This window comes from Podarcis cretensis (genome assembly GCF_951804945.1).
Source record: "Podarcis cretensis genome assembly, chromosome: 9".
NCBI lineage: Eukaryota > Metazoa > Chordata > Lepidosauria > Squamata > Lacertidae > Podarcis > Podarcis cretensis.
In genome coordinates this window covers 41,815,373-41,842,998 of record NC_137178.1, presented here as the reverse complement: position 1 = coordinate 41,842,998, position 27,626 = coordinate 41,815,373, and the positions used below count along the sequence as shown (strand labels likewise).

The window sequence follows — 27,626 nt, the reverse complement described above, 5'->3', positions numbered from 1 at the left end:
GTACTGGGAACCTTGGGAGGAAGTGATCATGTTTTTTTGGGTTTCATTATACAAAGGAAAAGGAAAACCAAGTGTGGTCGGACATGCACTCTGGACTTTAAGAAATCTGATTTCAAAAAGCTTAAGGAAATACTGGGTGAGATCCCCTGATCAGAAATACTCAGAGAATGGATCCAAGATGGAGGTAAGTTTCTTAAAGGTGAAATACTGAAGGCACGAATACTGGAACTGCATTAAGATCACAGATTTTCCACACACAAATCCACTCCTGTTAGCCCACCACCCATATTTCCCCCCTTCCATTTCAGCAGTATAATCAAGGGGAGGGGGAGATTCATTTTGTTGCCATTGTTAACCATATATTTCAGATCTACACCCAAAGATTTAACACTTTACCCTTCTCTACCTGTTGCCTAACCATGCTTTAACCGTCTAAAGTTTACTAAACCTCAGCTAAATCTGCTCACTCCTTCACAGTGTTCATTGCCATACATTACCATACAACAGTATGTTCTTAGGAGCTATCTATGATTCTGCCTAAGGCTACAAAGTTGGGCTGGATGTGCACTGTGTGCCATTTCGGTATGTTTTGTTTTTGTTTGTTTAGTCGTTTAGTCGTGTCCAACTCTTCATGACCCCATGGACCAGAGCACGCCAGGCACTTCTGTCTTCCACTGCCGCCCGCAGTTTGGTCAAATTCATGCTGGTAGCTTCGAGAAGACTATCCAACCATCTCGTCCTCTGTCGTCCCCTTCTCCTTGTGCCCTCCATCTTTCCCAACATCAGGGTCTTTTCCAGGGAGTCTTCTTTTCTCATGAGGTGGCCAAAGTATTGGAGCCTCAGCTTCACGATCTGTCCTTCCAGTGAGCACTCAGGGCTGATTTCCTTAAGAATGGATAGGTTTGATCTTCTTGCAGTCCATGGGACTCTCAAGAGTCTCCTCCAGCACCATTTTGGTATACTCTCCTGCAATTCTGTGTGACATACAAGATATATCGTAATCAAAATAACTTCACCAATATCATAAAAAGATATAATAATAATAATAATAATAATAATAATAATAATAATAATATCATCATATTGAGTTGATGTCAGTGGCAGAAGCGCCAGAGGCTGCAGGCAGTTTTGGAGTCTTTGAACATTTTTACAAAGATGAATTCGCCATTTCCAAAAGTTTGCATTTTTTTTAACCTGAAAGTTGGATGGATAGTGCAAGAGCCAATACCCTTTCTCAAGGCAATCCCTAGGGCATCTTCCAAGAGCATAGTTGCCTGTAATAAAAACAAAAGCAGTCAGGAGGAACACAACCAAAGGAGCGATAGTGGGAGTAGTAAATGATATATAGACCTCAAGAGAAAAGAAAATTGTTTTGTAGGAGAGTCTAAGCCTGCCTGGCTGAGATAACAGCGAAGTGTTCTGCTGAAAAGAAGACTAATCTCTTGCAAAGGAGATAATGTAATGTGGTATTTGTCCTGTTTGTTCACATTTTGTCCTGTTTTACATCAGTAGTATTACCAAAGAGCAAGGACATCAGAACTCAGTGGTGACTGATCATCATATTCAGCGTGGTGAAAACAGAACCTTGAAAGTCAGAATTGTGTATACAGGCAGCCCTCCCTTTACACGGGGCTTACATCCCAAGGCACCACACACGTTGGTGAAATTGTGTATAATTGAAACCCAATGAAAAAGCCTGCAAACACCCCTCTCCACCCTAGCCCTTTTCATGATGTTTTTGTGACATCTTTAGGATGCTTCTGGGTCACTTTAGAGTTCAGTGCGGTGTGCATATACATGGTTGTGCACTTATTGAACAGGTACAAACAAGGGACTGCCTGCATACTAGAAAACTGGAGAACGTAAAAGCTCAGAAGTAATCTTATCACTCAAGATGGCCCCACCATTAATTGGCGTAAGGTAGTGCTTGAGCTTCTACTTTGCACACTCAAGCAAAAATGCGGGCCCTTTGTGCATCTTCTGTGTTGCATGCTTCTTTCAGATGTCTGACCTACCATGGCTACAATCTGGCCAGTGGGGCTGCAAAAGATTAAAGGCCCCTGTCCCCATACTTATCAGGCTGAGGGGCTCCTGTGCTTTTAAAATAATGATGATGATAGTAAAACCTATGCAAGACAAACTATGTGTCAAACTTCACGTCTGCTTTGGCTCTCTGAGAATTTAAAGTAGGGATGATTCTTTGCTTCAAAGACCGAGGTCAATTTTATCAACAATAATAATGAAATGCAAGTGCATTCGCATATAATTACATCTTCAGAAAATGGTTTCTGGCCCTCAACCGCATGCCCTTGAAAGTGTGTGAAATATATTTGGATCAGAAAAATAAATAAGCAGCCTAATTCTAAACACATTTGCTTGGATGCTAGTCCCACTAATTTCACCTGAACTCACTTCCAAGTATGCATGGTTTGGACTGGAGCCCAAATCAAAGAGACTTCCATTAGCTTCAGACATGAAGACGTCTAATAAGGCTCTGCATTGCGGGACACACCTGCAATTAAAAAGGGAATGGCTCCCATCAAAGCTCAGTCGACTTCAAAGCAGTCTGCAGGTTTGTTTGAATTAGAGGGGAGACAAATGTACGGCTCAGAATTCCCCACTGCAAAAGATGAATATTCATTAGACATTATCAGAATATTTGGTATCCAGTGGTCTACTCTATGCTGTATACTATATGGAAAAAGATGGGGTGGTGTTTTCTCTCTTCTCCTTTCAGATTCAACATCTGGTTGTGATGTGTTACTTACACAATTCCAAAACGAGCAAAGCTGAGGTTATCTAATGCTTTGAAAAAGGCTAGAAATCCAATCTGATACAACTTCTTTACATTGGGAAATGTGTCTTTGTGCAGGAGAAGACACTGAATAAAAAAAAAATATAAAACTGAAATCTACTTTTTAAAACTATCTCCTTATTAGAAGTTGACTGTACTTTAAAGCAAATTACTAAAACGACATGATTTTGAAGGACAGTCCACTAAAATCAGTGCAGCTCACTTCCAACAAATATGCAAGCCTATTATCCTCACAAGCCAGTAATATAGTGATTACCAGATGCTGTCACTATGGCTTGGATCTGAAGACAAGTTAGCTTCATGAACTTCATGGAAGGAATGCTGCCTGATCCTGCCTGCAGCCACTTGTACCCCCAGAAGGCTGTCCACAGGATTGGGGACCCTCCTGAACAATATAGGATGATGGCGGTGGGAGGATTATATGGAAAATGTTCTTTCTGTGAATTTCCTTAACAGTGCAATCCAATTGCATGTCGGGCCACATTCACACCATACATTTAAAGCACTATGATACCACATCCAATGGTCATGGCTTCCCATAAAGAATTCTGGGAGCTGTAGTTCGTTGAGGGTATTGAGAGTTGTTAAAAGGTAAAGGGACCCCTGATCATTAGGTCCAGTCATGGCTGACTCTGGGGTTGTGGCGCTAATCTCACTTTATTGGCCGAGGGAGCCGGCGTACAGCTTCTGGGTCATGTGGCCAGCATGACTAAGCTGCTTCTGGAGAACCAGAGCAGCGCACGGAAACGCCGTTTACCTTCCCACCAGAGCGGTACCTATTTATCTACTTGCATTTTGAAGTGCTTTCGAACTGCTAGGTTGGCAGGAGCAGGGACTGAGCAATGGGAGCTCACCCCATCGCAGGGATTCGAACCACCGACCTTCTGATCGGCAAGTCCTAGGCTCTGTGGTTTAACCCACAGCACCACCTGCATTAGGAGACCTCTATTCCTCTCACAGATGTTTCCAATGAAGAGGGATTGATTATTAAATCACTCTACTCATCCAGACTTCTCCCCTTCCCCCAGGGGCCTACCAATTATTTATGAAAACATATCTATATCACCTTCCACCAAAAATCTTGATAATCCAGGCCAGTGTCAAATTTAGCATTATTTGCTGGAACTAAGCACTAGCAAATGTCTGGGAACACAAATTAGGCCACATAGGATGAAAGTAGGCCAAGGACATTAGGAAGAACTTCCTGACAGTAAGAGCTGTTCAACAGTGGAATTTGCTGCCAGGGAGTGTGGTGGAGTCTCCTTCTTTGGAGGTCTTTAAGCAGAGGCTTGACAACCATATGTCAGGAGTGCTCTGATGGTGTTTCCTGCTTGGCAGGGGGTTGGACTCGATGGCCCTTGTGGTCTCTTCCAACTCTATGATTCTATGATTCTATGACAACATCTGACCTCTGGATGTATCTCCGTCCTAGATTAGAATGCAGTCAATTTTGGAGTGGGGAACTTGTGGCCCAAATTCAAATTCCGACTCAGCCATGAAGCTCAGTGGGTGATTTTGGGCCTGCCATTCTCTCAACCAGTAACCTCACAGGGGTGTTGTGAAGATGGAGCAATCTCCTCTATGTATGCTACCCTGAGTCCATTGGTTAAAAATGTGATGAATAATATTTGCAGTGTGGTTCCTGACAAACCACAAAGGTGTCTGAGAACAAGATGGGTCAGGATTCTAGGGTGGAATTATCAACTAAGGCCACCACACAAGTTCCATACACGCTTCATACAGTTAAACCTACGTTCATCATCCTGCTTTTCAGGAAATCAATGATTTGAGCAAGTCACAGTTTTCCACATTGACATGCAATGGCTAACTATGGTTTGTTGGGAAAGCAGAGGTTATTGAAGACCTTACTGTACCCAAGGGCAGGCTGATGGAGGCCTCTAACTCCTTATTTGCATGGAGTCAAGCTATGAAGAAGCAGTGACAAGGCTCCTCACGATTTGGTATTTCTTGAAAACAAAAAAGTCTCATGGATAAATAGTGTAGTAACTAGGATATCATTATAATATAGTTCCAGTTACAGATAGGTAGCCGTGTTGGTCTGCCACAGTCAAAACAAAATTAAAAAAATAAAAAATAAAAATAAAAAAACTACTGGAAGGAATTTTTTAATTTTGTTTTGATTATAATATAGGTTCAGTTTTCCTTACCTACCAGGGGCTTGTGGAATATAAATACAGCTTTGAGGAAACATCCAGCTCCTTAAGAAATTCTGCGCACATAAATGGTTCCAGATACACAAGAGTGTGAGTAAAATTGAGATAAATCCTAATGGACCCAGAGATTATCCAGCTAACCCAGCCATTTTTGTGTATTTCCTCAGCAGTGACCCTGCATTTTGCACTGATTAAATAAAAATGCAGATGGTTACTATTGAGAGGCTCGCTGCACTTGCTTCCAGGAGGTTTAAGTTTAGTTCCGTAGTAACCACATCTCGATAAAAAACATGTTTCATTTATTTCCTTAATGATCATGGAATAAGCAGGATGTGGGGCTTCCCCCACCCCCCAATGATGTTATGAACCAATATGATCCAGGTACTTTCCTGTCAAACATCTGTGACTTAGGGACAACCCACGTCTGTATTAGTAAACCTGCCAAGGGCTTGTTTCCTGCTTAGGATTATCACAACATAGTTGCCCTCTGGGTCTGAACAACTAACAAAGCCAGAAGAGAAGGGTTTCTTCTCTTTCAAACCCTCTTGTCTCTACAAAAAGAAGTATCCAGCTCTGAACACTGGGAGGGCAAGTACAATTTCTAGAACCTTGTGTACTTTTCTTCAAACTGTGCTACTAAGATGCTCACAAATATGTCAGTGTTGCAATCAGAGTTACTTTTTAAAGGTGTGGCTGAGTTTTTATTATGGCTGAGTACACGCTGACCCAGCTGTAACAAAAAAACCATAGTTTTTCTCAGTCTGGAACCATTCCCGTTCGCCATCAATGTGCTACTTTCAGTCTAGACTGGATTCTGGATCCTGTCATCCACAAGGATGGCTGCAGTTACTTGAAATGCATTTGAAAACACACCCCTCGCTAGGTGATGCACACCTTTTCCTGCCCAGGTGACTGAAGAAGTAAGTGGTGATTTTAATCTTGGTATACACCAGGCATAGGCAAACTCGGTCCTCCAGATGTTTTGGGACTACAGCTCCCATCATCCCTGACCACTGGTCCTGTTAGCTCGGGATGATGGGAGTTGTAGTCCCAAAAACATCTGGAGGGCCGAGTTTGCCTATGCCTGGTATACACCCAGTCACAATGTCCTTGTGGCTGCACACACACTCATTTCTGGGACCACCCATATCTGTTTTCAAAAGGACACACTATATGGTAACACAGAATCAATCTGCAATGACCTTCTATTTTTGGAATGAAACCAGTTCCTCAATAAGCATCTCTCAGGGGCAAAAAAATATGCAACAGATCTGATTGTGTATACAGATATAGGTAGGAAAAAACAAGTATTCAGTCTACATGGATTCTAGAAAACCGTTCCTCAAATAAAAAACATGCTTTGTGAGATTCAAATCCTGAAAGGGCTCAGAAAGATACTCTGGTCAGTCACTGCTATTCAATGTAGTCAGTACTGAATTGGACTAGTCAATAGCTTGACTCAGTATATGGCAGTTTTCTATATTCCTAATTTAAATCACCGAACTCATCTTAACTTTGGATCCTGCCACTATATTTATTTATAGGTGCAACTGGCGTTCAATTGCATTGCATTTTAAAGATGGATCTCCACTCCCAAGGCAATGAGAGCAAAACCAGAGAAAGGAGGAACGCTTTCACCCCAATGTGTGTGGCGTGTCTGGAAAGGATAATAAAGTATCTGGAACTAACACGGCCATTTCTGAATGTGCTGTATATGTAGCACATATATGTAGCACATATATAAATAGGAAATAATTCCCTAAATCAATGTTCTTAAAATTATACTTTGATATAAACAACAACTCACACAAGGCGATCATTTTTACTGAATCCTACCCAGGATTTGAAAACCAATGTAGAAGAAAAGGACTGTGTTAGTTATTGGATTTCACTTAATGTGGCTATTATTACTAGTAAATGCTTCCCTATAATGCTTTACAATGTCTACTGACCTTGGGAAAATATCAGATTTAGCTGTACAAGAGACAAACCGGGAGAACTGAAGGAATATAATCTTCCATCACATGGTGGTGGGATTTGTCTTGAGGGGAAAATATGTTCTCCAACTATAATTTTTTTTTTACTTATATTGACTCTGTACCATCTAAAACGGATTGCCCATCTTTCTAATATAAGGACTTTATTTGCAATGCCCTCTGCCTTACAAACTACCCGTATCTTCTGATTAGAGTGAACCAAATAACGGCTTGCCTTTTAAAAGAGCGAGCAATCATTGCCCAGCATGCTACACTCTGTCAAAGTGTTTGTGTGCATCTACTCTGAGGAAGCTCTGATAGGAAAACAGGAGGCTGGTTCATTTAGCTCTGTATTGCCTGGACTGATTTGCAGTTCTCCATTTGTACATATCTTCTTTGGCACTTCCAGAAAGTTATCTCTGATCAACGAAATGTGTAGGATGGATCACATTTATTTTCAATTGTTCATGAAAATATGACAAGAGTTATGCAACACACAGCATGACTCACAATATTGACAATGGATTTTCACTACAGATGTTTGCATTTTAAATCTCTGCTGTACCAGGAACACTTTTCAATGACCACTTACCCCCTTGCCACCCAAACTTAAGCACATTCACTCAGCAGCAAGTCCCGCCCATGTTAACTGAATTTACTTCCCAGAAATGTGCAAAGGGCAGCAACTTTGACCTCAGTTTCCCATCTCTAAAATGGGACTACAACCTATACTAGCAAGGCTGAATGAACTAATTACTGTAATGAAGCCTCATTCACGCACTTAAGGACTACAGGGCTTGCAATGGCAGTCTAATATTACAGAACGCATAATTTTGCAATGGTGTGTTTGTACAAGTCAAGCAGAACCCTTCCCTAAAACCCCCCTATCCTTTTAAAGTATTGTAATTTCCCAGCTGGGGAACATATATTCTCTTTATGTGGTTTGGACTATTATTCGGTTAACTATACTGTTATATCACACTTACCTCAGTGTGCCGTTTCCGATGCTCAGCAGGAGTTTCTCTTTCTAGGGTTTTCATAAATAAACCATGCCAATACGGGCCACATTAATCACTTGAAGGAAGAGATCTTAACTATGGGAGGGAGCTGCAGTTTGAGTCTGCTAATGGCTCTGTACAATGATTTAATAAAATTTGTAAAGTGCTTTGGCTTCGATGTGGTTGAGAGGTTATATTAAAAATGCAAGATTCTTATCGTTATGGACATGCTTAGTCTGGAGGATTAGAAATCACAGACCAACTACATCTCAATGAAATTGAGGTACCGGGGGGGGGGGGGACAGGACAGGACTCAGAGATGGTTAGAAACCTTCACATAACTAACATTAAGTGTGGCTTTTTCTCCAGCAGAATTAAGAGATGTGGGCTTAAAGCACAAATAGCCCAATCACAGGCTAAACATTTAACCTACATCTTGTGTTTTTTTATGAACTGATATTTAAAGCCCTAAATGGCCTCGGTCCAGTATATCTGAAGGAGCGTCTCCACCTCCATCGTTCTACTTGGACACTGAGGTCCAGCGCCGATGGCCTTCTGGCGGTTCCCTCACTGCGAGAAGCCAAATTACAGGGAACCAAGCAGAGGGCCTTCTTGGTAGTGGCGCCCGCCCTGTGGAACACCCTCCCACCAGATGTCAAAGAGAACAACTACTACCAAACTTTTAGAAGACATCTGAAGGCAGCCCTGTTTAGGGAAGCTTTTAATGTTTGATGTATTACTGTATTCTAATATTTGGTTGGAAGCTGCCCAGAGTGGCTGGGGAAGCCCAGCCAGATGGGCCAGGTATAAATAAATTATTATTATTATTAGACATAGTGGAAGTCCCTGGTTGAAATGTCGCCTCTGGCATTAACTCACTAGGTGGCCCTAGGTGAGCCACTCTGTGAGCCTCAGTCTCCACATCCACAATATGGGGAATAATACTGTAGGAAGCTGCCTTACACCATCAGATCACAGGGCCCTCTAATGCAGGATGGTCTACAATGACTGGCTGCAGTTATTCAGGGTTTCAGGCAGGAATATCCCCAACCCTACCTGGGGATGCTAGAGATTGAACTTGAAACCTTCTGCATGCAAAATAGGTGCTCTACCACTAAGCAGTGATACAACTCCCAAGATGTAATAGGACTTTTCACATTCTTCACCAGCAAAAGCAGCTGAGAATAGTTCATTAATGGAAGCTGCTCAGAGCCAGATTCTTACCTGGGGCATCACAATATTTCTTCCCACCACTGAATGGCATATTTCGAAAACCCCTTTTCTATGAATCCCATATATTCTCCCCAAGTCAACACTGCCATCTTGGCAACAGCTCATCCAGGTTTCAGGTCAGGTTGTCTTCTAGCCTTACCTGGAGGTGCCAGGGATTGGTCAACCTGGGGACCTTCTGCATAGAAGATGTTCTGTTGCTCCACAGCAGTCCATCCCCAGTATTCAATCTTATAAGAATGTAAGAAGAGCCTGCTGGATCAGGCCAATGGCCCACCTACTCCAGCATCCTGGCCTGCTCTCACAGTGGCCAACTAGATGCCTGTGGGAAGCGTGCAAGCAGGATCCAAGCACAAGAGCTCTCTTCCCTCTTTGTGGTTGCCAGCAACTGGAATCCAGAATTCCAACTGTGGAGGCAAAGCATAGTCATCATGGCTAGTAGCCATTTATAGCCAAGACTTCCGGGTTAGCGCCACCAGTAATGGCTGAATTCCTCTGATCGGGATGAATTTGCCTCGTGGAAATCTGGGTCTGGCCGCCACGGTGAAGGCGGAGACCCACTAGAAATCACAGGCGGGTGAAGCCTGTGAACGTGGGATTCGGCTGGCACCTTTTGCGCCTCCCCTACTCACAGGGAAACCCGGTTTCGGGGATCCGGAGCGACGTGGGGTGAGCGGCGCGGTGCTTCAAATTGACTGCTTCTTCCACGGAGCGAAGCCGCATAGCTGTTGCCAGAGAGCGCTGACTTTTTCCTGTGGACAATTTGATCTTAAAGCAACTACCCATGAGTAGAGCTGAGAATTGGATTTTTAAACGTCTTAATTTGGTGCCGAAACGGGAAGGTCTTAAACAGGAAGTCCACCTTCCCCTTTTGTAAATAGATTGAAGCAATGAGGTTCCAAGCTGAAGTCTCGGAAAGCCTATTGTAAAGGACTAAATTTCCATCAGTAAAAAATACTAAACCCCCCTTGGTGGCAGGAGAAGAGGGGGGAAAGTTTTGGACTGAGTATACCTGCAGGAGAGAGCGAACAGAGTTAAAATACCACCGCTCCGATCCTGGAAACGGGCTGCCAGGACTGACCGTGGTTAGAACGTTCACTGACAGTTAGTTAAACAAGAGGAATACATTGTTTCCATGGTCTCTGTCTGTGTTTAAAAAGGAGTAAAAGTAACAGAAAATTGAAACTAACTTTATTGTTTGAATTGAGTTTAAAAGGACTAATACAAATAGAAGCTGTTTCCCTCTGGAGGAACTGTTTCCCTCTAGAGGAAGCTTTTGAAACTGTCACAAGAGTTGAGCTGGGGGAATTTCCAGCTGCAAGATAAAAACCTGTGAGATTCTGGGGACCTTGAATCAGTTAAGAATGTTGACAGAAGAGGCCTTAGTGGTTGTATTATGTAAGATAAGTGACTCACGGGAACAGCTTCACAAAGAGGTGGATGTGGTAACCACTAAAATTGACAATTTGGGACAAAAAGTGAACACTATATAGAAACTATTCAGAAACTGACACAGGAATCTACTTTGACATGGCAAACTGCGAAGAAGGCTAGGGAGAAAGTTATTGCCGTTGAACCTAAAGTAACACAATTGGAGAGAGAGAGAGTCCCAGCCTTACAGATGCAATTTGATGATCAAAAGTTGATGCCTGCTATGACTGAATTTAAAGAAAATCAGATTTCGAGGATCAGAGCCCTACCTGAACTGGAATTTGATGACTTTTGGGACCAGGTCAAGAAGAGGTTAAAACTGTGAGGGCTCTCGGACTTGGAAGAGGAGGGAAAAAAGAGAAGAACAAAATAAGAGACTGTTGGAAATACCAGAGGAACTTAGAAGAACAACAGTCAAGAGTGGAAATTTTGAAAGACGTCCTGAAATACCTTTCGGATTTTAGATTTAACTACGGAGGTTTGGTTGCCCTGTCGAGAAGGAATAAAATCATCTTTAGGTGGGAGTTTTCCCGAGATCTACTCTTTAGCCTCAAAGGAAGGAAAATGAAAATAAGATCAGTGGAAGACAAAGTAAAGTTCATGTATAAATATGAAGAAGACTCGCAGAAGGGACTTGGAAAAGAGTTAAGAGCATCGGACAGAAGATCACAAGGTTGATGGACTATAGGGAATTGGCGGATATGACTGGCAGAATCCGGGACCAAGGAGAAGAGTCGGTGGAAGAAGATTGGAAAAAGTTTAAAGACTATTTATAAAAATATTGTAAAATTAATGAGTGTTAGAAAAATGCTGGAAAGGAGCTATATGGCTTTAGTAGAAATGTTAAAGGAATTAAGTACAAATAGATTATTAGAGTATTAAAGGGAAAATAAAGTTAAAATATGTTAAGACAATTATATATTAAAGGGAAAAATAAGGTTAGAATATGTTAAGATAAATTACAGGACAGAAAACAGAGGAAGATGGAAAGGAATTGCTGAAACAGTTAATTAAAGTGGAATACAAAAAGGGAGGTGTGAGGAGGTTGTTGAAACAAGTAAATGAAAGTTAAGATACTGAACTTATTAGATGTGTTTTAAATTGTGTTTGTTTGGTTTTGTTAATTTAATGTTTGGGGGTTGGTGTTGTGTGGTGTTTTTGTTTTTGCATTGCATTGTTTTGTTTTGTTTAATTCTTTGTCTTTCTTTTACAGTCTTTAAAATGTTAATAAATATTATTTTTTTTTAAAAAAAGTAGCCATTTATAGCCCTCTCCCCTCCCCTCCTCTAAATGGGCTTACAGGGCTATTGTTAAGGCTAGTAACTAGCCAAGGCATCTAAAATGCTTTGAATCCTTGAAAGTGCTTTACAAATCTTAATAATGATGATTCAATAAACTGGTTGTGCACAGGAAATTCATGGAGTGTGTGTACAGTGTGTGCAGAGAGGGTACATTTCTCCAGCCAGTGCGATGTACCTTCACATGCCATCATTTCCTACCTAATCCATAAGTTCCTAATGGGCTCAGGAATGACTACAGACCTACCGCTGCTTTGTTAGTATTCCACACCATTGCTTCGCAGAGAGATCTTTCCAGGGGGGATCCGGCTCGCGTTTGCGTTGCTGTTATTATGAGCTGGGGTTTGCCTGCTCACCGGCTGGGCGCCTGCCCCCCCCCCTGCGCGTCACGGTGCTCCCGGCTGGGTAATTAGGGACAGCCCCCTGCTGCAAAGTGGCTGTCGCCGTTTCTCCCAGGCGCGGAGTTTGCCCTTGCCTGCTGTCACATGGGGAGGGGGTGTGTTAGCAGCTCAGAGACGCGGAGAGGAGCAGCCGGAGCAAGGCTGCAGCTGCAGCAGCTAGCAGAAGACAGCAGCAGCAGCAGCAGCAGCCGCCTGAGCAAAAAGGCAGGGAGCTGTCCTCTCTCCTGGCTGCCTCCGGCACTTGTTATTCCCAGCCTGAACTTTTATGGGTGTGCTGGAAAGGAGGGTGAGGAAGGAGGTTTCTTTCTAGAGGAGCAGAAGGGCTGCAGGGCACCTGATTGCAAACGATGAGGCCGGTCGAAGCTGCGCGAGGCATAATCAAAGCGGCCAGGGAGCAAAGGAGCGCCCGGCACCGGCTGTGGTCACTGTGACTTGGCTCAGCCACAGGCGCGCCTGCCTGCTGGGAAGAAGGCACTCTGCGCCCAGGAAGAAGCCACCCCCCGGACCCTGGCTGGGTTTGCTGGTGAGACGGGCGGCGTGAGAGGAGCATGGAGCCCCGGCCACCTGCCCCCGGGGGCAGAAGGGGGTGCCGGAGGAGGGCGCGGGAGTGGCTGATCCCCCTCTGGCTCTGCGTGTGCGCTGCGGGGAGCTGCAGGGGGCAGGTGTATAAGCTCAGCCTGGCGGTGGACGAAGGGCTGCCCGCGGACACGCTGGTGGGGGACATCAGCGCAGGGCTGCCCCCCGGCGAAGGGCACCCCGGCGGCTTCTTCCTCTCGGAAGGCAGCGGCGAGTCGGCCGTGTTGGCGGATTTCCACGTGCACACGGACACGGGCATCATCCGCACGGCGCGGCTGCTGGACCGAGAGCGCCGGGCGCGCTACAGCTTCGTGGCGGCCACGCTGCGGGGGGAGATGGTGCAGGTGGAGATCACCGTCAGCGACGTGAACGACCACGCGCCGCGCTTCCCGCGGGACTGGGTGCGCCTCAACATCTCCGAGCTCAGCCCGCCCGGCAGCGCCTTCCGCTTGCCCGCTGCGCGCGATCCCGACGCCGACAGCTTCGCCACGCAGGGCTACTCGCTGCTGCCGCTGGATCAGGACCAGGATGGGGAGAGAGGTCCGCTTTTCCAGCTGCGCTACGGGGCCCCGCCGGATACCCTGGACCTGGTGCTGCTGCGCCGCCTGGACCGGGAGCGGGCGGAGACGCACCGCCTGCTGGTCGAGGCTTGGGACGGCGGAAGCCCCCGTCGGAGCGGCCGCCTGCGCGTGGAGATCCAGGTGGGGGACGAGAACGACAACGCGCCCGCCTTCGGGCAGAGCGAGTACCGCGCGCGCGTGCGGGAGGACGCGCCGGTGGGCAGCTCCGTGGGCCGCGTCTGGGCCAGCGACCCGGACCTGGGCGCCAACGGCGAGGTGCGCTACCGCCTGGCCCGCCGCCAGGGCGACCCCTCGGCCGCCTCCTTCTTCGAGGTGGACGAGCGCAGCGGGCTGCTGCGCCTGCTGCGCCCTCTGGACCGCGAGGCCCGCGCCCTCCACCGCCTGGCCGTGGAAGCCCGCGACGGCGGCGCCCAGCCCGAGCTGGCCACGGCCCTGGTGGCCGTCGAGGTGCTGGACGTGAACGACAACGCGCCCACCATCCAGCTGCTCTACCTCACCGAGGGCGGCGCCAGCGTGTCCGAGGGCGCGCAGCCGGGAGACTACGTGGCCCGCGTCTCCGTCTCGGACCCGGACGAGGCGGGCGGCGTGGCGCTGAGCCTGCAGGGCGGCAGCGGCGCCTTCTCGCTGCGGCCTTCGGGCGGCGACGGCGGCGACGGCGTCTACTTTCTGTGCGTGGAGGGGCCCCTGGACCGCGAGAGGCGCGACGCCTACGAGCTCCGCCTGGTGGCCGTCGACGCGGGCGCGCCGCCCCTCTCCTCGCAGCGGGCGCTGCTCCTCCGCGTGGCCGACCTCAACGACCAGGCGCCCGCCTTCGCGCAGCCGCGCTACCGGGCCGCCGTCTCCGAGGCCGCCTCGCCGGGCACCGTGCTGCTGCGCCTCAGCGCCGCCGACGCCGACCAGCCGGGCTCGCGCAACGCCCAGGTGCGCTACGCGCTGGGCCCCGGGCAGGCGCCCGCCGGCGCGCTCTTCCAGCTCGACCCGCTCAGCGGCGCCCTCAGCCTCCGCGCGCCTCTCGACCACGAGCGCCACGCGGCGCTGGAGCTGCTGGTGCTGGCCAGGGACCTGGGCGAGCCGCCGCTCTCCGCCTCGTGCCTCGTCAGCGTGGCCGTGGAGGATGCCAACGACAACGAGCCCGTCTTCCAGCACCAGGTCTACAACGCCAGCCTGGCCGAGCACGCCCCGGCCGGCCGCTGCCTCCTGCAGGTAACGGCGAGAAAGGAAGGGCGGCCTTGGCTTCTGGGTTGTTTGGAGGGGCACCTGTTGAAATTCCTTCCTCTGCAAAGGAAGAGGACCTGCTGGTATAGGGCGGTATGCAAATTTAAGAAAGAAATGAAATACATCAAGGCCCTAAGAGGCTGCTCAGATGATGTGGAGAGTCGAGGGATAGAAGCCCTTCTCTCCATTGCATCTGAGAGGCCTTGGCAGGGTTGAACCCCACAAAGGAAATGGAGTTATTTGACAGCTTGGGAAGAAAATTCCTCAGGGGCCCTGGCAATAAAAAAAAACACAATAAACAAATACAGTGGTACCTCGGGTTACATACGCTTTAGGTTACATACACTTCAGGTTACAGACTCTGCTAACCCAGAAATATTACCTCAGGTGAAGAACTTTGCTTCAGGATGAGAACAGAAATTCTGCTTCAGCGGCGTGGTGGCAGCAGGAGGCCCCATTAGCTAAAATGGTGCTTCAGGTTAAGAACAGTTTCAGGTTAAGAACGGACCTTCGGAACGAATTAAGTACTTAACCTGAGGTACCACTGTAACTGTTTCTGGCCCTTTCATTACACTCCAAATCAGCCTCCTGAGGTGACGTTCTGCCTCAGTCTCCCACTTGGCAGGGCTGGCCTGCCCTCGTCATGTGCAGCAGCCATTGCAGAGCAGATTGCCCCTTTTGCATAGCAGCCCGAACTTACTTTGTCTGTGCAGGGATATGTGCAAAGTGTGATCCCGTGTGTAGCAGCAGAAAAGTACAGCTGACTGGCATTTGTGTTGTGGGCCTGTACCCCTGAGGTACCTAGCAACACTCCTGGATGAATGGTTGCAGACAGTGATGGCAACAGTTTCAGCTGGATTCAAACAAAGAGGAGAAAAGGGTGATGTCTCCAAGGGATGATTTGGTTTGGCATGATGACAGCCTCTTTGACACTGTATGTTTAAGTAAGTGAGATAGCAGTGACAATTTCCTGGAAAAAAGATTTTTCTCTCTAGGTAGTGATGATCTTGCTGTTGGACCATGGTCTGGCCAAATAGCTCTGCCTTTTAAGTCACACAGTGATTCCTTCACTACATCCTAGTTATTTGCGTAATTTAATATTGAGTCTTCAAATAAAAAGAACATTGCTAAGGAAGAATAGTTTCTTCCGGTTATAGCTTCTGTGCTGTTCCTTTCCTTTGTGATTCCTGAATACCCTTCTCTCTTGATAAATTGTCTAACTAAGCTTGGTTATGGAGTGAGAATTGGCATTCCTGCATTATCCAAAGAGCAGGTGACTTCATATTTGGGTAGGGTGGTAGCCACTTGCAGCTGATTTTATGTTATCAAAGTATCATAACTCCTTTTCCATCTTCAAACTTTTGTAAGCTCCTCAAGTGTTTCCATGCGCTGCTCTGGTTTGCCAGAAGCGGCTTAGTCATGCTGGCCACATGACCCAGAAGCTGTACACTGGCTCCCTCGGCCAATAAAGCGAGATGAGCGCTGCAACCCCAGAGTCGTCCACGACTGGACCTAATGGTCAGGGCTCCCTTTACCTTCACAAGCTGTGAGACCATCTTATTCTATTGACAAAACCAAAGTTTCAGGGCTAAATTCTCGCCTTGCTTGTAATGTGTGTTGTAGTGGACTTCTAAATGTACAAAATGCTGAAACTGACTTAATTGTATATGAATAGCTGAGTCCCAGGGACTTGGACTGAATGAGTGAAGTTCAGTACTGTACTGGCGTTTACATTTCCCACCCCCTACAAGCTCAGGCAAACAATTTGCAAGAGATGCATGCAAGTGTTAATTGTTCACTTATGTTGCTCTCAGACGATTCACTGAATCCTTAGTGCATCCCTGGGGAGTCCTGTGGCTGTCAAAATGGCCCAGTTTGTTCTGCTCATATGATGATTATGATGGTGACCTACTGTTGCCTCTCTTCATTCTCCTGTTATGCACTACAGTATCAGCACTGCATACAATGTTTCGGTCCTAGCTTGTGGAAACGTCTGTTTATAAACGAAAAGTGTAGCCATCAGTTCAAACTCAGCCTAAACTCAAATTAGGCTTTAAATGCAGTTTACAAACTGAAGTGGAGGTGTAGACCTCAGTTCCATTTAAAAGCTCAGTGTTTAGTTCAGTGTTAAAATCTAGGGTGTGAACTTGAATAAGAGTGCATTGAGTCAGATCCTTGCATTCGCAGAGATGCTCTGTGTAATTGCCATTCATTGTCCTCTGCTTTGATAAAAATCACTATCCCCACAGGACTCAGCTGACCTAAAGCCACCTTTAAATTTCCACTCACAGGTGTCAGCAGCTCAGTAGATCACACTCTTATTTTTAAACGAGGTCCTCTTAATCTAACTGGTGGTAAGCAGAGGTTGTGGGGAGGTATCCAGGGCTATAAAAGTAAGGCAAGCTTATGAGAGACCCTAGTTCACTGTGCTTAAGGGAAGCCGCAGCTGACAAAGTGTCAAGGCAAACAGTTTAGCAAATGGGCAAGTTAAGGCCCTTTCCAAGAAGAGGTAACCTACCTTACAGACCCCAACTTCGCATGTGAACAAGCCTAATAAACAAACAGTTGTGAAGGTAGAAAGCAAGCACTGGGCACGAAGGCTATCCAGTGTACTTGTCTGGTGGACAGAAATTACAGGTGTGGGCTTGGTACAATGAGCTCCTGGTTCTTGGGGGACAAATTTGTTCCCTTAGATGGCCAGGTTGTTGGCCTGGAAAAAAGTTTGTGGTGTCAGTCTGAGGATGAGGAGAATTATATCCCAGAAGGGGCCCATTCACTGAGGGACGTACTGTTACCCTGCTGCACAAAGGAGATGCCATTGGTTATCAGTGGCCACTAGGCATGTTATCTGAATGCTGTTTCCAGAATCAGAGGTAGCATGCCTCGGAATGTCAGTTGCTGGGGATCAAGAGAGGGCAATTGCCCCTTTGACTTGCTTACGGGTTTCTCAGAAGCATCTCATTGACCACCGAGGGGAATAGGATGCTGAATTAAATAGGCTCTGTCACAATGCCAGCAGCAGTGTGATCCTAGCAGGTAAGGAACTTATTGGACAAGATCCATATTGCAGATGTGCATCGGCCAAGAATGTGACTTATGCTATCGATTTCTTTTAAAATATTTTGTTGAAGTTTTAAATACAGAGAAACAACTTGGGGTTTGAAGAAGCTAAACACTTGTACAGGTGGTGTTACGGAACTTATTGCCATTTGTTCTGCTATCAGTCTTCACTGCTTTGATGGTAATGATGCTGTTTGGTTGTGGAGGTCTTCCACAGGCATTCCTATTATTGGTCGTTCCTTTGCATTGTATGCAGGTCCTACTGACTTACTCCTTGGTAAGCGTGTATAGGGTTGCTGACTTGGTCTCCCTTAATGTATGGCTGTCAGATTCTTCTTCGGAATTGCCCTCAAGCTTGTGGTTGGCAAGAGGTGTGCAGGGCACTGGATCAATAGAATGGAGTAGAAACTACATCAGCAACAGCATGAATGGAGCAGATATATGTGACTGGACAGGCTCCAAACCGAGTGGAGTTATTACCACAGCAGAAAGCCAGGCCAACAATGCACTCTAAAGGAAATATTTCATCAGTAGAAGAACACATTACTTGCACAGGGAAAGTTTGAGTAATTTCTATAAGCACAGCCACATGCTAGTTGTTCTTACACATTTTGAAAGGGCCAGATATTTTCCTTGTCTGTAATTAATGAGCACCATTTGGCAGAAAGGTGGGGTGCAAACTTAACAAATAACTGATATAAACAAATACAGATGTAGTAATTGAATAATTAAGCTCTGGTGTGCTGTGAATTATGAAATAGTGTTCTCCTAATGTGTTAAGTTTGATAAGGTGGAGCACTGCTCTGAAGCAATCCAGACAAATGTGATAAGATTTTCAGATTTTGAAAGGTTTGTTGGGAGCCGCTGAATGTCGTTTGAGCCTCATTTCCATATCGTTTTAGGTGAACTGTATTGTTTGTTAGTGTGGATGTGGTGTCCTCCATGTATGGATTCACCTACCTTAATGTAGGTCTGACTATCTTTTTAGCCTTTCCCTGAAAATCTACATATTTAGTTGCTATTGTCAGGAACTTTCTTGACATTCAACCCATATCTACCTGGCTGTTAATTTCATTCTTGCTTCTTGTGCCATAAGTGAATCCAGCAATCAGTTGTTCTGTCTTGAACCTCAGGCCTGGAGGCCAAATGTGGCTTTGCAGGCATCTCTTGGGACTCTCTCTAGGCCAGTCCTGCTCCATGCCTTCCTTGAAAACTTTTGCCTGATTGTAATGTGCTTTTGAGTTGTAGTGATGCATCTTCCTTGCTTGAGTGGAGAGGTGTGTGTGTATAAACCTCAGATTCATATTGTTCAAAGGTAAGCATTACATCCATCGCTCCACCTACTTCTGCCTCTGGCTTCACCAACCAATGGCATACAGTCCCTGGAAGGTTCCCCACAAAGGAATGTTGCCCTTGGATTGAAAGAACTTCCCTGCTGCTGCCATAAGCTGTTAGCAAATTGTTAAATATTTTCTGTGCTTAACCCCAGGCAGATCCTTCAGCTTTTTGCTTTCAGAATCGCTTTGTAGATCTTTCATGACCCATAAAACTCCCTCTATGATTTAATGTACCAAGCACTTTATCCTGCTTTGTGTGAGCTGATAGAATCTTTTCTAAGTTCGGCAATGGATCCAGTGTGTTCTGTTGATGATATGTAGATAATCTTATGTTTGATTTTATGAAGTGTGTTGCCATATAGATTAATAGCGCAGTGGTGGGGAGCCCTTTTCAGCCTCAGGGCATCCTTCTATGATGGGCAACTTTCAAGGGGCTGCTTGCCAGCTGTTGGAGCAGGGGGACAGCAGTAAAAGTGGATGAGGCCAGAGGCGAAAGATGGGAGGGGCAACAACTGTGAGTTTTTTTATACTAGGCCGCATTCCAGATGGACAAAAGCCAGAGGTCTCTCTACCCCCCCCCCCCATCTATCTGTGCTGTTACACAAGGCACATTGTCACAGGTTGACACATTTCCAACCAGGCAAAAGCACTTGACGAAGATGCAAAACTGGACCAGTGAGGGATTTAGCTTGAGGAGAGTCCTGAGGGCTAAAGGGAGGGAGGCCCAGAAACTGAGGTTCCTCTCCCCTGCTTATAGGGAAACTGCTAGTAATAGGAAATTAATTTACACCATCCCCAGGTCTCTAAATGCTGGATTTAGATCTACACGTGGAAACAAAAGAATTGATGTCGATTCCAGAGATCAATATCAGTGTTGTAGATCTGAGGAGTATTGAAGCCAGTTGCTAATTTATGGTATAAGCCAGAATTTTGGTGACTTCAGATGCTGCTGCCCACATTCATTGTCCAAAGCCGAAGTGTTGTATTTCCATGGGGAGATGTGTGTGCTACAGATGTGGAAATGCTATAAGCACAGTCCTTTATGGGGGGAGACGGTCTCAGCTTGGGATAGCCTTAATAAGCGTGCAGAAAGGACAGTTCGCTCCTGCTCACTTTCTCTTGTTTAGAACATCTGAAGCCACTCAGGCCAGCATTTCTTGTAAGCAGACCTTGAAATCTTGTTAAGATTCATCTCTATAACTCTAGGAAAGGAGAAGCTGCTTTGGCATCCACCCTTGTTCCTCCTATAAGAATGGAACATTTGCAGTCTACTGAAAAAGAAGGCATGTCTTTCAGCATGAAGATAGTGTGGGGTTTTTACCAATACGCAGCGCTCAAAGCTTCCAGCAGCACCAATGGAAATAATTTTTAAAATAATATAAAATAAAATAAAAACATGCAAATTATGCATAGTGCTTGCTCTTGGCGAAACCACTGATCAGAAAAGATTCCATCTGCATGCAATTTTGATATAATCTATTTTCATTTGGGTTCCATGGTGTAAGAGATTTAAAGTACTTTTTTTTTTCTTTAAAAGCAACGGGACAAACTTTTATTGTTGAAAGGCTGCAAATGTTCCAGGCGAGAAGGCAGGCAATTGTAGGTGGCTTTGCACTAAAGGTATTCCTAGTCTGTCAAAACCATTATGCCCAGGCACAGCAGTAAATGTATTTCATCACCCCTACTCCTAGTGATTGGACAACTGTCCAGAGCATCTTCGTGAGATGCATAAGAACCTGTTGAACCTCTATGACAGACAGCATAGATACTTGTGTTTATTGCTCCTGTCATTATGCATGTGTATGTATTGGAAAGGTTTCTGAATCTGGGAGACTCATGGAATATGAAATAGAGCCCTGGGTAACAGTTTTGTAGCCTCTTTGTGCCATGCCTTTGTGCAATAAGGTTTTAATTGTACCTCTTGAACATTGCCATAGGCTTAAGTAGGGGTTTCTTTTTGTTTGTAGATTTGAGCATTTTCGCTTTTGTAATTTTTATACTTTAAAAAAACCAATCCTTTTGGATGAATGGCAAATTTATTAATTTCCCCCTGAGCATCTCAGAATTCCATTGAACTTGCTCCATGCTATTACTATTACATTAATAATGTTAATCGGATTAATAATGAAATATCTGGGTGTTGTTGTTTTTTTGCCAAACTAATGCAAATACTTAAACAGGGAGAAATCATTGATTCCAATGGGTGTGGGGCAATGCTCTGCTCATTGCTCATTCTATGCTGTGTCACTTGGTACCCTAATTTACATTTTACTGAATTCCCTGGTCCATGACTTGAATTAAGGTTCAATCAATTGGCTGCGGCAATATGACCTTCCCAAGGTCATTCTCTTTTCTGCTTACAAGCCAATCTTTTCTTGTCACCGTAGTCTTGATAAACACACATTCTGAAGTGGAATTAAAAGACAGCCAAATATATCTCATTAGCATTTCCCCCCTTGAAGTTAATGTGCCTTTTCAGATTTAAATAAATCTTCCACGTCTACATTAAATCTTTCTTGTGGTGCTTTTATACGGGTACAGTGACATTTGACCCATTGTTTCAGCTTGGCATTAGCGACCATGTATTGAGGAAAAAGTGCTGAAGCTAATTCGTTTTGTTTCAGGCAGTGTTCTTTTAAAAAATACAAGAAATTTAATGGGAGTAGTTGTGGTATGATTTCAGGTTCATTGTTACAACTTCCAGAGGGGTAGTTTGTTGTAGTAAAAACAATAAAGTCTGGTTGTACTTTAAATATTAATTACATTGCCCAGGACCCAGTTTCCTGTTGAGCTACCTGTTGATTGAAATCCTGCTACCTAAGTAGCAAGGAACCTTTCTCACTTTCAGAATGGCCTTCGCAGGAAGGTCCACCAAGCTCCCTCATTACTATCATTTAGATGCCAGGAGAACACATTTCTGTTTCCCCAGCTTTTCAAGTTTGGTTAATGTTTGCATTTTTAACTGAGAGCAGCATTGATCTTTTACTATCAGTTTGAATGGACTGTTGCTATATAGTGTGTTGTGTTAATATGCATTATTTATTTAATTATTTGCTGTTTTTATGTTACGTCTGTTATATCTTACTACTTTGCTAGCTGTGCTGGAAACTTATGTTTATATATTCAAGATTATTATTATTATTTTGCACTATAGCTCTGCTTCATCAGATGTAACCATACCATGTTATGGTTGGTTTAGAGCAGGGGTTCGTGGTCTGCAAGCCTCATGCTGGTGGTCTGTGGAGTGTCCGTGAAGAACAGTGAGAGGATCAGCAGCCCCACCATTCTAAGGTTTTGCACTGTATGTTGTTGCAGGATAGAACTAAGTTTTCATCCTCCCCACTGCAGTTGGCAGGGCGGCCTGCATTCCCCTTGTCTCATGCTGCCTTTTCTTTCTGAGTCGACTTCATTTTGGAAGCAGGGAAGATTACTGGATGTGGAAAGTCCCTGAGAAGAGCGAAAATGGTAGCAGTGTCCTTTGCCATCTAACCCTAGAAGGCAGTTAGCTGGCATTCAAGAAGGTTGTACAGTGGTACCTTGGGTTACATACGCTTCAGGTTACAGACTCCGCTAACCCAGAAATAGTACCTCGGGTTAAGAACTTTGCTTCAGGATGAGAACAGAAATCGCATGGCGGTGGCTGCGGGAGGCCCCATTAGCTAAAGTGGTACCTCAGGTTAAGAACAGTTTCAGGTTAAGAATGGACCTCCGGAACAAATTAAGTTCTTAACCCGAGGTAGCACTGTACTTACATGTTCTCTCCATGATTGGCCTCTGTTCTGGTGGTTCTGGTTCTGTTGGCTCTTCCCATTCTTCCTTTCACTGTTGGTGCACGTGTGCCAGGGGTCTGTCAATCAGTCATTCAGACAAGCAAGGGCTTGGCAAACTGTGCTGTTAATTCCCAATTGCAACTGTGGTCGCTCCAATCTTATGTCGTACAAGTGTCCTTGCTTTGTTTTGTACCCCTCTTTAAGGTATTGTGGTTCTCCCCCTGCACTTCAAAGTGGAAATCTCCTTTCTTCCTCAAGAGTCTGGATGTTCTCAATGTGAATGATATTGTCTGCATCAAGGGACTAAGATAACAAGGGATAAAACTAATGAGAGGTTTCAGAGCTGCAAACCATGATGCTTGCAAGTAAGCACTATAGAACAACTATTAGGCTTCCTTTTGAGGAAAGGTGCATGGGATCAAGCTTCTAAGGCTGCAGTCCTATACACACCTACAACTGATCTTGGTGGAGCCTATTTCCAAGTAAATACTCATGGCATCAGTGTAACAGAATTCAGATTCTAATCCAACAAAATGCAATAGAAATAAAAGAAGCAATAAAAATTCAATTACACAGCCTTCAGCACAGTGCATTGCAATTGCTACAATAGACAGAAAATTCATCAAGTGGTCTGCCAACAATTTTCAAGTGGTCCATGGGCGGTGAAGGAAATCACTGGTTTAGAGATATTGCATACTCGTCTTTAGTTTGGATTGGGGGGTAGTGAGGTCTGAGAGGCTTCAGGTTGGATTCTTGGCTGCTACAGCTGGGTGTTGGCAAAAGGTATGACAGTTTCATTTCTTGGGATGCTGTTTAAAGCAGTATTTTTTGGCAATTACTGACAACACAAGTTAGTCCAAATCTGCCTGTTTCCTGAAACTTCAGCTTTACACTTTGTAAGCTTTGCCATTATTGTCACTCTTACCGTGGCAACAGATTCATGTTAAACGTTCTCTATTTCTAAGAACAGTGATTTAAAAAATGCAGCTTAGGGGAATGGGAAAGCTGAATAGGATTCAGGATTGATCTTCAGTTTAGTTGATATTATTTTTTTACCTCTCTCTCTCTCTCTGTTTTTCATGGGCAGTAATTGCTACATGGATTTGCAGCAGTTTTATGCTATGCTTCTGTTGATAAGCTATACAGGGCTGGCATGGCGGGAACAAAGACCTGTTTTCTTCTTAAAACTCCAAGCCAACCTTCTTAAGTCAGGTACAAATGAACATGAGCAGATGCAAAATCATGGTTCAAGAGGCAGAGACAATTGTCCGCAGTACTCCATGAACCATAAACTAGGATGATCTGAAAACACATATAATAATAATAATAATTATAATAAATAATTTACCATATTTGTACCCTGCCCATCTGACTGGGTTGGCCCAGCCACTCTGGGTGGCTTCCAGCAGAAAAACATAATAGAACATTCAGTTAGCTGCTACTTGTGAAACCCGTCATCTTCTAGGGCTGTTATGAAATCTGTCCTCCAGTTTCTTAGAAATTTTCTTCCTTGGCCAAAGGGGCTTCCATTTTCGTACCTCATTCTTGTGGCACTGAGTTTTGATCTTGCCTTAATGATGTGAGGTGGGTAAAAGTGGTGTATGTGTTTTCTTTCTTTCTAGTAAATACTTCTCTAGCACTCTGCAGCTTTCTTGGCTGGCCAGACTTCCTGATCTGAAGAAAAAAAAAAAAGCCCTGTGAGAGAAGTTAACTCATGATGTCTTCCCCTCTACTTTGATTGCCATTGGGGCACCTGTGAAGGCTACAGAGTAGTGGAATGAATTGTAAAATGAAAGAAAGGATCCCCACAAATTCTCAACTCATGAGAATTTCACTGAATTTCCCCCTCCTCTTTGATACTTTTAAAATGCTATTTGTTTACTAACTGATGCAGAATGGTTGGTGGGGAGAATGCAGGATACATTTTTGGCACAATGCTACCTTCATTAATCTCCAATTACCTCTGTTTAATCTTTACTCCAGATTGGAGAGTTCACAGGCACACATATGGTGGGCCTCTTTCCCCCCCTCAACTTTTTCTGAGTTGATTTCTGCCCCCAGTTGATGACAACCTCTGGCTTTGTCTGTCATAACCTGAGGAAAGAGAGAAGAGGCATGGGTAGATCTGTCTTTTTTTAAGTGTTTGTAGTCTGGACCATAGGTATTTGCTGGACTGGACTGATTAACAGTATGCTTCATTTAACAGAATCCAACCCTGGGTTCCTGAGCATCTTTTGTACACTGTTTATGTCCTCATTGCCTCAAGATTATTTACCTGATCCAAATCTGAGACAGGCATTCCACTTGAACATGTGTCCTTGCAACCTCTGCAAGCTTGTGTGTGAGAGAGAAGTGCTTCATTTTTTCTTCTTCATGTGCCTGAAATAAGCTATGATAAATCTCATCCCTGAGGAAAGGAACTAAGAACAAATTAAACCCAGCACTTTAGAAGGTAAACAAACAGAAATAAAAAAGAGGAATTGGAAAAACAGCAATGGCACCAAATAATAAACAGAAATTGATGGTCTCTTGAACATTTCATGGTATGCACAGAAACAACAAATAAGACTTTATTAACATTTCTAATAAAGGCAGCTGATGTTCATAATGCTAATGTCAGCCAGGTCAGCATGGGTAATAAGTTTGCCTTTTATCTTAGAAATTTGTTATAGATTGACAGCCTGAGCAGAAACCCAAAGCTATTATTCTTTCTAAATGAGGGCTACAGAACATTTGCTGTAGCTGTTCTGCAGCTGTGGGACAGAGAGTGTATGATCAATAGGAAAACAATGTCCTTCTGCTGACTTGTTTGATGAGCACATAGTCACATTGACTCATTAAGTAAGTTTGACTGTGCATCTCACCTCTATTCCTAAAGCAGGAGTAGGGAAGTAGATCTGGTTGGTGGGCTGGATCCTTATCTTCCCCCATCTCCTGCAGGTCAAGTATGACAGGTGAGGGTGGCTAACTATCAATCATGTGATGACATAACGATGTCACAAGTCAAGCATGTTAAACCAGCAACAAAGCCACAAAATTATTTTGCTTCATTTCTAAAACAAATTTAGTAAAATAGCAAAAATAAATGCTTTTTTTTTCTTTTAAAAAATTGAGAAAATAAATAAATTCTAAACTAAATAGCTCATGCTCACAGGTCCCCCGCCCCCATTAAAAACCAGCATCTGGGAATCTTGTTCTTCCTCCATACTCCAAAATCCTGTATGGAGTAGTTTGGTAAAATGATGTTTACTATACATTTGTAAAGTAATTTATGTACAGGCTGTGATATACTTTCACTTCTGAATAGCCTTTGAAATGTTATGAGACACAGTAAAAAGTAACATGTTTTATCTTATGCCAATAACCACTCAGTCTAATGACGTATGTGGTGATGTGATAGCTTTTGTATGAAGGCAACCATAAAATGTATTGTATGACACATGGATTTTTAATACTGGTTTAGTTAATTTAAGGAATCATAAACTCTGTGATAGAATAGACGTATTATATAGGATCCAGCCCACAAAACTGTTAAAGCTGAACTATTAGCACGTGAGATCAGGACTGGAGAAATTGCCTATGAGCTGGTATAAAAATGTGGATGGGGTCAGCTCTGCTCCAGAATCTGTTTTTGGGTTTTCTTTAAAGGAAAATGTGTAGGCACCATCCCCGTCAAGAAAGCTTTATTTATTTATTTATTTATTTATTTATTTATTTATTTATGGTACCACCTTTCTCCCAAGTTGGGATTCAAGGTGCCTTGCAATGTGTAAAATACAAAGCAATAAAAACAAACTAGCTGAAAACAATAATTAAAATACATCAAAACGCACTTAAAATTAGCATTGACTGACCTTAATTGTCGAAGGCCTGTCTGAATAAGAAAGTCCTAGGCTGCTGGCAGAAGGATAACCAAGAGGGAGCCAGTCTAACCTCTCTTGGGAGGGAATTCCATAATACGGGATGAGCCACAGAAGAGGGCAGGGCAGTTATATGAGGATGAGGCTAGGAGAGCAGGGGGCAAAGAAAGCATTAGGCCAGGGCTGGGGAACCTATAGTCACCCAGTTGTTGTCTGCCAGCATTGCCAGTGGTCAGGAATGGCAGGAGTTGTGGCCCTTCAGTTGCTATTGGACTCCCAAGTTTCCAACCCCTGTCCTAGGCCATGGAAGGATTGCTTTGCGCACAGTGAAGTTGTTGACATTAGCTGCTGTTTTGAGGGTCCAGAAGTCAAAAAGGCCGAAAACGGTCGGGATAAGTTAATGCATTTCTCTCACTGTTCACATAGCCCTGTTAGGTTGCCATGTTTTTCAGTTCATGGTATATGATTTATGACTTCTGTTATGTCTGCTCATGACATAAGCACAAGGTCACTGTGCAGCCCATGTCACATCATGTTTTGGTGATGATGTGTTACCATTACTGTTGGCGTGCTTCTCACAAAGCAGCTTTCACACTGTTTCCCCTCTAATGCATGGCAGTTAGGACACTGTTATTTATATAAATTTGCTGCAAATGTGTGCACTACCAGAATGGATTCAGCAAAGTTCAATTATTCATGAAATTAGAATGTTTTTAGAGAATTCTCTTCCTGAAAACGTAGACCCAAACCCAATATTCTTTGTACTCTTCTTCCTTATCACTTCTGCTGTGCTTCTCAGAGTGCAAAGTGCTTTATTTTATTTTTTTTAGCAATTAGACTCTTCAGACTTTTTGGAGATGAAGGAATTCTTGAACTCATCATCATTATTATTTTTCTGCCCACA

At 44.4% G+C, this 27,626-nt stretch overlaps 1 protein-coding gene across 1 annotated transcript in view; it reads left to right on the top strand.

The window, feature by feature from the left end:
* The first annotated feature begins 11,909 nt into the window (after window positions 1-11,909).
* The window catches only part of DCHS2 (dachsous cadherin-related 2), a 109,870-nt gene continuing 94,153 nt past the window's right edge, over window positions 11,910-27,626 (top strand). Inside the window, exon 1 of the mRNA XM_079990404.1 lies at window positions 11,910-14,683. Within this exon, the coding sequence (XP_079846530.1) occupies window positions 12,872-14,683 (1,812 nt within the window). The 5' untranslated portion in view covers window positions 11,910-12,871. The remainder of the gene's footprint in view (window positions 14,684-27,626) is intronic.